Raw genomic sequence first — 10,322 nt, 5'->3', positions numbered from 1 at the left:
AATGGATTAGTGTTGACAGCTCAGATGTGTCATAAAGTTGAGCAAATGTCATTATATGCACGAAAAGAGAAATCCCAGTGGGAAAATTCGATACATATCATTCTAAATTATAATAACTGAACAGAGCATCCGCATTAGTTGCTTGATTGCTCATCTTCAAACTCTGGAAATAACAAAAAGAAATCGTTCTAGTTGTTTAATCCCTTGACGGTCGAAAATGGGTAAAAATAAGAGGCCGGAACTTAAATTTATTTTTAGAAAGAAATGAAAATAATGAGTCCGTAATAAAAAAAAAAATTTATAGAAAATGGAAAACAAACAAATGCTTGCACGATAGAGTGTGTATTTTCGAACCAATTTCAACAAATTTGGTTTCAACAGAAGTTGGCCTCAAGATGAACTTATCGAAAACAAAAGTCATGACCAACATCATCGGGGACGATAGAGAAATCAAAATTGGTGACACTGTCATTGAACGAGTCGACAGCTATGTATATCTAGGACATAAACTGAAGTTAGGTCTGGACAACCAAACTGCAGAAATAAGACGTAGGATTGGTCTTGCATGGGCAGCGTTCGGACGACTCAGACTAATTTTCAAAAGCAAAATGAATAAAAGTCTGAAACGCAAAGTTTTCGACACTTGTGTCCTTCCAGTGCTCACTTATGGAGCGGAAACGTTAACTTTAACGAAAGCATCCGAAGATAAATTGAGAGTGACACAAAGAGCCATGGAACGGAGTATGCTTGGAATAACACTCAGAGACAGAATGACGAATCAATGGATTCGACAACAAACCAGGGTCGTTGATGTCATGGAAAGAATAGCATCTCTGAAATGGAGTTGGGCGGGACATATTGCAAAAAGGACCGACGAACGTTGGACCAAAAAGACCATGAACTGGCGACCATATAAAAGACGAGCAATAGGTAGACCACCAGAGAGATGGACAAACGGAATTAAGAATATTGCGGGTACAAACTGGCAGCAAATGGCAATGGATCGTACGAAATGGAAAGAAGTTGGAGAGGCCTACAATTAGCAGTGGATAGAAACAGGCTGAAAAAGAAGAAGAAGAAGCGCATATCGATTTTGTAGGTCAAGTTTGAAATTGAGAATAATTGGTGGAGTAGATCAGTAGTGGTGGGGTTCTGTCGAGGGTTCTGTTTTAAATGTGAAGCCTATTTCGACTTGACAGGTCAAAATTTGGTCTGTTTGAATTGTGAAACTTGAAGTCGTACCATATCAAATACCGTCAAAAAAATCTGTTCTTGTGCATGTTATTGTAGTGCGTTGAGAAAGATCAATCGAGGGGTCAGCTACTTCCAGGGATTATTTTAGATTATTTTGAAGTCGTTGATCCCTCGAGATCAATGGAACAACAAATACAATACAATGGAACAACAAATGATGAAAAATTTATTTTGGCCAATCATGTAAACAAACAAAATCATCGTTTGGTGTGAAGTGAGTTGCAGAAGAGATGGCACAGTAGAAGTAAAATGTCGGCCATAAGGGGCCATTCACAAATTACGTAATCACTATTGGGGTGAGGTTCTGACAAAGGTGGACGCATCATACATTTTTGAATACTTCTCCATACATTTTGGAGGACGCATATTTATGTATGACACCTCATCTTATAAAATTACGTTTTAACGGAAACGCTTTCGTTTAAATGTGCGTGCCTTTCCGGTGAAATAAATTAGTGCGGAAGTAACCTCTGTTTAGGATCTTTACGAGAAAACCATGCGTTAGAGGTGTGTCACATTCTTCATTGAATATTTTTCGATTCCCTCAACTCTCGGTCGAATACCTTATTTAATTTTCTTATTTTATTACGAGTCATCGGTGCTTTGCTGAAAAGCATACATTTGGGCGTTTTTTTAAAAGTGGATTTTAGTTTACTCTTGATGATGTCTTTCCACAAGAATACTTTTTCAAAATTATAAATACGCAATTACCACCACGAATGTATTAGCGTTCAATAAAAAATAAATTTGGCTGCAGCAGATTGGCCAGCTCTGAGAAAATTGAGCAGTTTAGAAAAAATTTCGTTGAACTGATCACTTTTCTCAGAGGTGGTCGAACGACTACAACCAAAACTAATTTTTTTTATGAAGTTAATTCAGAAATAAATAGTTTAATTAGTGTAAATAAAACGATCTAAATTTGGGTCTTGAAGAAAATACAAACTATCCAAAATAATAGCTTGTGCTTGTGTAATACTTGCACGAAGTCTACAAAAAAATTAATCGTCCGGTGATTAGTACGTCTACCCTACACACTTTGCATCGACACTTTGCAATATGATTGAAAAATGCAGCGCTACGTTTGAAATGTGCCACTGAAAATTTCTGTTTTAGATGATGTATTGATCAGTTATTTGTACTGGGACTTAACGAAGAAACGACAGAACCGGGGTAGAGGGGGTAGAGCGACTGAACGTCGAAATGTTTGACAAGTTTGACATATTTTTTTGTAATAAAACTTTTTATGAAACAAATAGATAATTTCTGAATATTTTGATTGTGTCAATTTCGAATGTATAAGCTGATGCTGCTGAAAACCGTACCCACTGCCAGTAATGACTTGCAGCGGCAACAAAAGAAAATGTGAATAATTCGGAGAGCTCGCAGAGGATTTGTTTTTATTATAACAAAAACCGAATAATATGTTGCCATTTTCGAACATTTCAACCTTTTTTTTAATTAGATTTATTCTTCTAAGAACCGTCTAGTGCATCAACTCTGAAGAGTGATATCGCCAAGACTTCAGGCGATTGGGGAATAAGCGTGCTCCGATTTTAATGAGTGATAGCTCGTTGGATTCGTCTTTCAATTCGAGAAAACACGTATCCTTCACTTTTTCGAAAAGAAATTTATTTTCTGTGAAAAGCGTTCAAAAGTAAAGACATGTCAGAGGGTTCCAAAAACAGTTTTTCGGCAATAACTCAAGAAAAAAATTATTTTAAATTATTGTAACGTTGTACGAATGTCGGCCTTGGAAAGACCTACATGTAGAGTATACGCACTGGCTGGTGCGAGTACATCCACGAGAGTTATGACTAAAAATATAGTGAATGTCCGGAGAGTCCGCCTTCCCTGTAGCTTCGATGTTCCACGGAACTGAGTATGGGGCGCTATATCTGGCCTCACCCACTATCGTTCCACATATAAATGAACCCAGAAATTTTGTGCTGCAAGCCTACAGAAGTCTTGGAAAAAAAGTTGGTGCCAAAATGCAGATTTTTTCCTTCTTTATGGGGATCCAACTGCTGGAACAGCGTCTGGAACGGTACTACGGCAGTAATTTTTTATCAATAGAAAAACGATATGTCGCGACTATATGTCGTTAAAACAGATACAATGTTAGCAATATCAAGAGAAAAACTAGCAAAATTTTCTAGGAGGATTTTAGTCAAATAAAGTGTTACCGTATAGCACATGACCAATATTTGCTACGCGTCAGGAGTTTGAAAAAACGATATAATCAAGTGGGAGCAAACGGATTTCCAAACTCCTGTCGCGTAGCAAATATTGGTCCAATTGAAAAACTAATTACTGTTCCGGACTCCTGAGGTCATGTGCTGTACGCTAACACTTTTTTTTGACTAAAACCCTCCGAGAAAAATTTGCTAGTTTTTCTCTTGATATTACTAACACTGGATCTGATATATTCGCGACATAGCCGATCGTTTTTCTATTGATAAGGTAAAGGAATAGAAGACGATAAAAAATGACTGCTGTACACCTATAAAAATGTTTTTTGAGGATGTTAACTGTGCAGAACTATTTTACAAGACAACTGAACATTACTGTCAGCATATATCAACGTTTTACATAATGACTGTACTAAGACCAGCTAAGATGTATGTTGTACTGCTTTGTTAACAAATGTACTTGTTGCGAATTTGTACAGTATAGCAGTACATTTTTCTTGGTAGTGGAACGGTACTATTGTACTGTTGAGCTAAACAATGTACAACATAGAAGGGATCCTGCTTAACTGAATGTAAATACATATTAGTTGTAAGTATATACTGCTATGTTAACCATTTGTACTTGTCGCGATGCAAAAAAAATGTTCAACTGTGCTGGTTAAAATTTTTATAGGTGTAGTACCGTTCCAGACACTGTTCGAGCAGTTGGGCCCCCAGAAAGTAGGAAAAAACTTGTATTTTGGCACCAACTTTTTTTCCAAGACTTCTGTAGGCTTGCAGCACAAAAGTACTAGGTTCATTTACATGTGGAACGATAGTGGGTGGGGCCAGCTGCAAGACCCCATACTCAGTTCCGTGGAACATCGATGCTGTAGGTAAGGCGGACGCCCAGAACATCTACTATATTTTTAGTCATAACTCTCATGGATATACACGCACCAGCCAGTGCGTGTACTCTACCTGCAGGTCTTTCCAACGTACATTCGTTCCATTCGTACAACGTTACAATAATTTAAAATAATTTTTTCTTGATTTATTGTCGAAAAACTGTTTTCGTAACTCTCTGACATGTCTTTACTTTTGAACACTTTTCACAGAAAATAATTCTTTCTCGAAAAAGTGAAGGATACGTGCTTGCTGGAATTAGTCGGGAAACAGCAACATCTTTTTAATTTATTTTGATTCGTTGACTTATTTTAAGATAAAAATTGTTCGACGACAAGTTTGGAAATGACCATTTTTACGTTTTGTAAATATCCTAATGTCACTAGATGTCACCACATCGAAAGCAAAACGTGTTTATTTTCTAAAACGTTGGTAACACAAACAAACTGTCTTTAATCGTTACATTAAATATTTCTACTAAAAAAAATGGCGACAGCATTTTGGTTTCTAAAGGCATTTTTTCAGTTCCATCAAAATTGTGAATATTTTTAATGAGTGCAGCAGTATAATTGTGATAATGTAAAAGAAATTATTATTAAATACAATGGAGAGCAACGTCGTTCAATTAAACCTCGTCCCTGACAATGAATTTTTGGATCAAAAGTATTTTTGTGTTTCTTTTTAGATGAGGCTTCATAGAGTCAAGTTGTTTTCTTATTTTATAGCTTCGAGTTCGTCGACGATTCAGAAAATTTAATGTTTAACAACAGCATCGAATCAAAAGCAATTCAAGTCGAAAGCATCCCAGTTGACTTTATTTTTTCCGAAACTGAACTTTTGCGTCGCGAATGACACTATTTGTTTTGATAGTGCCAGACATGAGAGCCGCCGTTCTAGCAGTTACCATTTTTTTTGGCCAGGCCGAGTCGCTGGTGATTTGAGCCCAGCTCAGCCGGCTTGAAATTTTCGAGAGAAAAATACACAAAGTCATTCACTTAAAAACTGTTTCGCGTCCTAAAATCACGTGTTAGTTTGGCGAAAATCTGGCAGGTACTTCAGGCCGGTGATATGGAACGATGGCCGTTTCTGTCGCAGATATAAGCTGAAACCGATTTGAGGACTATATACATTGTTCATGGTACGGTTATTATTGTTCGACTCATTTTTTCTTTACAAACTCGTTCACGAAACCGTCAAGAATCACCTAAAAAAGCAATGACAAATAGGGTAAGTGCTATTTGGAAAATAAGCAATTCGTGTTGAGGATAATAGACCAAGGTTCTGAAAGTACAGTTACCACGAAGGCGGGTGACACACACATTTTGATAAATAGATGCTTTTATTGAACAGACTCTTTACAGATTGTTTAGGTTTCATGACTGCAACAATTACTGGTATGCCAGCACATGAGAGAAACAAGCACATGAAATGTGAACGCATCCTAAGCTCTATCTTGAGAGTTGTATTCGTTCAATTAAACCTCGTCCCTGACAATGAATTTTTGGATCAAAAGTATTTTTGTGTTTCTTTTTAGATGAGGCTTCATAGAGTCAAGTTGTTTTCTTATTTTATAGCTTCGAGTTCGTCGACGATTCAGAAAATTTAATGTTTAACAACAGCATCGAATCAAAAGCAATTCAAGTCGAAAGCATCCCAGTTGACTTTATTTTTTCCGAAACTGAACTTTCAAAAACATTTATTGTTCAAGCAGATGGATCGCTTACTGAAATCGAGAACCTCACAAACGAAAAATCTGTTTCCACTGACAAAGTTCTGACTAGAAAACGCAAACGCAATCCCGCAAATTGGAAGTGTAACGTAGCCAAAGATAATCGTCAATCTGGTAAGCCGTACAAGAACCGACGAGGGGAAACCCGAAGAGCTAGATCTGTCAAGACTGCAGGATGTGCCAATCCAGATGAATGTCCTTTCAAATGCATGGAAAAAATCGATACGGCGGGTCGCATGGAAATCTATAATTCTTACTGGAACATTCCTGATAAAGAAAAGAGGCATTTCTACGCTGCTAATGTCAAAAAAGTTTTGGCCCAACGGAAGCGTACCACAGCAAATACCAGTCAGAAACCATACATTTTCAACTATTACTTCAATTACTTGGGACAAGATATACGAGTATGTCAACAATTTTTCATCAACACACTGGATGTCAACAAGGGCCGGGTTTATTACTTCTTCAATCAATCAAAAAAAACGTACTACTGTGACACCTGGGCCTGCTCAACACGGAAAGCACGTGAAGAAACAGTTGTCTGAAGAACAGAAACAATCAGTTCGAGACCACATTAACAAATTTCCAGCAATTGAATCACACTACTGTCGGAGCAGCACAAAGAAGCAATATTTGGATCAGGGGTTGAATGTGTCTCGAATGTATCGAATGTATTGCACCGAAACAGAGAATCCAGTTAAAGAAAGCGCATACCGCAACATCTTCGACTACGAATTCAATTTGGCTTTTTTCGACCTAAAAAGGACCGCTGTGACAAATGTGTCGAATCAACAATGGTCAAAAATCCGTCAGAAGAGAATCTACAGCAACACAACTTACACGTTACGAGAAAGAACAATGCACATGCAGAACGTAACGAAGATCGGAAAATTATTCATAATTCGAAGATCGCTGTGATACCATTCGATTTGGAAAATGTCTTTCAATTGCCTATTGCAAATTCATCGCAGCTATTTTACCTCCGAAAATTCGCCGTTTACGTTCTAACTGTCTATGTCAATGGAACTGTGTACAATGTGATGTGGAATGAATTCAATTGCGGTCGTGAAGGAACACACCTCGCGAGTGCGCTGATGAAGGCGCTAAGACAAATTGTCTTAGACAATCCACAACTTGAACATCTGACATTGTGGTCAGATAGTTGCGTTCCACAGAATAGGAATTCGTACATGTCAGCGGCGCTTCAGCATTTTTTAGACTCTGACGTTTCTGGAAATGTGACGCAGATCGATCATAAATATTCCGAGGCTGGTCATGGTGAAGTCCAAGAAGTGGATAATGTGCATAGCGTCACAGAGAAATTCATTCGGCATAAATTTATCTACAGTCCTGTGTCATTGATCAAAGAGCAGTGCCGCCACCAGGTTTTTGGCGCCCTAGGCATAAAAAATGTTTCCACCCCTACCCGAGACTCTTCTTACTTCCTTATCTTTGCATCCGACTAACTTTCAGGGTTAGCGTATAATTGTTAACTTTATGGTCTAAGGTCTAGGACCTACCCATCGATCGAGTTACTGGTCTTGCGTTTGCAATTTCGTCCATCTCATGTTGAGTTAGCCCGCATCGCTGTTTTCGTTGTCCCATTGGGCCAGCTAAATTGTGTTTGCGTCTGTCATCTTTAGAATGGATTTTAGCTAACCAGCCGTTCCTTTCATGTTTGATGTCGTTCAGGTTAGAGATTCTATTTTAAGTACGATTTTGCAAAACATGTTTTGATATTATTTTCAAACGAAAAAAAAAACAAAATAAGTCACCAGTCATCAATACAATTAATTTTAACAGACAGTTTTTGTACAACTGAATATAAGCTGTCGGATTTTCTGAAAATTGACGAGTTCTCGTACGCACCTGTGAACGGAGAGCAGGTAAAGATACTCTGCATTGCATCGGTAGGCCCCCTCACAGCTTACAAGTTTCGCCGAAGTTGAATTACAAATGATTTTTGAACAAATAAATGTCACGGTTTAAATAGTTTGCAAACTTCTTTGTGAAAGCTCATTCCAATGGTTTTTTAACTGCGAATTCGGGGCAATGAAGAGCGTTTTTTAACCGAGGATATTTCGTCCAAGGGTTCTTAATGCCATTAATTGTGTTTCTAATAATTGAATTATTGTCAAAACGTTGCGTTAACTCGCGGTTTTTCTCGTTTTATCTAAGTACCTTAGTCACAATGGGTCGTGATTTTCGCCATCTTTTTTTTGCATGTACGTAGAAAGAGTAACATATGACGCTAGGAGTAACTATATGATAAATTCGAATATTCGTATGAAGGCTGTGAAATTTTCTTGAATTTAAAAATTTTGAAGTGCGGAAATCAAAGTTTTTGATTTTTCTTGTTCAAATTAAAATATTTCTTGTCGTATAAAAATAGTTCCACATGAAAAAAATAATAATTTTTCACTGAAACTATTTTTAAACGATGGAAAACTTTTTAATTACAGTGAACGACATCTCAAATGTCTCACTGTCAAATTTTTCTGAGAATTTCATTGTGTCATTGCAAATTCACAATGACATTCTCTGAAAAAAATGACAGTGAGACATTTGAGATGTCGTTCACTGTATAACGAGAAAAATCAAAAACCTCGATTTCTGTACTCCAAAATTTTTAAATTTAGCAAAATCTCACATCCTCCATACGATTATTCAAATTTATCATAGAGTTACTCGCAACGCCATCTAAATTCCCCTCTCGTTGAACGAAACTATATCACAACCCATTGCAGCTTTGGCAAACATTTTTCCAAATGGGACTACCCCATATATTAAAAATTTGTTCTAAAAATATTCGTAGATAAGTTCATCAACTGATATTTATGCCAATCAGCATCATAATATGCAAATTTTGCAAACTTTATACGCCTCTGTGACATAAAACGTTGTATGGAACTCAATGCAAAGTACTTAATTAGGCTCACGATGTGTTTTATGACACACCGCCTGCGGCCTCGTGTCATAATTGCACATCTAGAGCCAAATAAAGTACTTTGCACCTCGATTGCATAAATAACTATTTTTGCAACTTGCAACCTTCAATCGTAATAATGTCATAGTACAGCAGAAAACTAAATTAAATGAAGTTTGCACCGCAGGAGAAAATTTTAAAAAACTTATGGATTTTACAGCAAAAATATAAGGCTAAATCAATAATCTTAAAATACAAGGGAAGCGACACATTAGCACCTTTTCCTAAAATTTTGCGCCCTCAAATCGCTGCGCCCTAGGCAAATGTCCGTGTTGTCCGTGTGATGTGGCGGCACTGTCAAAGAGTTTCGTAAAATCGAAAGTGGAAAGCTGAATTTCAAACTATTGGAAATGACTGATGATGACTACTTCGACTATCAGTCACTGGCACTTGCATCTAAATATTCTGTCATTCCATACACAAAAGTTTCGCAGCTACGGTACATGAAAAACCAGTCTCAAATTTCGTACAAATTGGGATTTACTGACAAATTTATTGAAAACAACATTTTACTGAAGCACAGCTATGACACGTTACCGAAACTCAACCAACTGCACATACATTCCAATATTTCATCTTTGAAAATAGCAAATTTACGTACAATGTTTGGTATGATGCCAGAGGATGATAAGCAGTACTATGAAACTGAAATAGCAAAATTATTGGAAGTGCGTGCATTGACTCGATCAGCTACCGACGAAACAGAAAATATTCCAGCGTTTGATACGGCCGAAATTTCAATGAAATCTAATTCAATCGTCACAAGGTCACAGGAAAATATCGGGTCAAATGTTGTCACTGATGTGCGTGCACGTAAACGGCTGAACAAAAACGATTCAGCTGCGTCGATCTCCAATAATAAAAAGGCAGCTACGGCAAAAACCATCGGCGATGCACAAACGAGCAAAGGAAGATTTGTTATTGATAGCACACGACCTCCGTTAAAGTCCATTGTCATAACCAAATCTTGCAGGAAATCAACGGATGAAGATAATGGCAAGAAAAAAACCAAAAATGTACGTCCCACGGCTGATATTTCGTCACAACTTAATCCCAATGAAAAAATACCCTCGAAGACTCGAGCATCTCGAACATCCAAAACCACCAATCAAACACGAAAAAAATCCAAGTAACCAGCAGCTTCACATCTGCTAGCAACAAACGCCTTCAATTCAACAGGAGAAGTTTTTAGGTCGCGATCATGTCATGACCAGTTGGAGTACAAAACTGAATTCGTTTTTTCATAGAAAATTTTGAAACCCGTTTGTACAACAATTGA

The 10,322-nt window shown here is 37.4% G+C and overlaps 1 protein-coding gene across 1 annotated transcript; it reads left to right on the top strand.

Annotated features, from left to right (window-relative positions):
* Positions 1-7,191: 7,191 nt before the first annotated feature.
* LOC119083022 lies at positions 7,192-10,322 on the top strand. Its single transcript, XM_037192662.1, has 2 exons — positions 7,192-7,429; positions 9,349-10,322. Exon 2 carries the CDS (start codon positions 9,394-9,396, stop codon positions 10,174-10,176), a length of 783 nt encoding a protein of 260 aa, XP_037048557.1. The 5' UTR covers positions 7,192-7,429; positions 9,349-9,393; the 3' UTR covers positions 10,177-10,322.

The sequence above is a fragment of the Bradysia coprophila genome, unplaced genomic scaffold (genome assembly GCF_014529535.1).
Source record: "Bradysia coprophila strain Holo2 unplaced genomic scaffold, BU_Bcop_v1 contig_538, whole genome shotgun sequence".
Classification (NCBI taxonomy): Eukaryota; Metazoa; Arthropoda; class Insecta; order Diptera; family Sciaridae; genus Bradysia; species Bradysia coprophila.
This window is presented reverse-complemented; position numbering and strand designations above follow the sequence as displayed.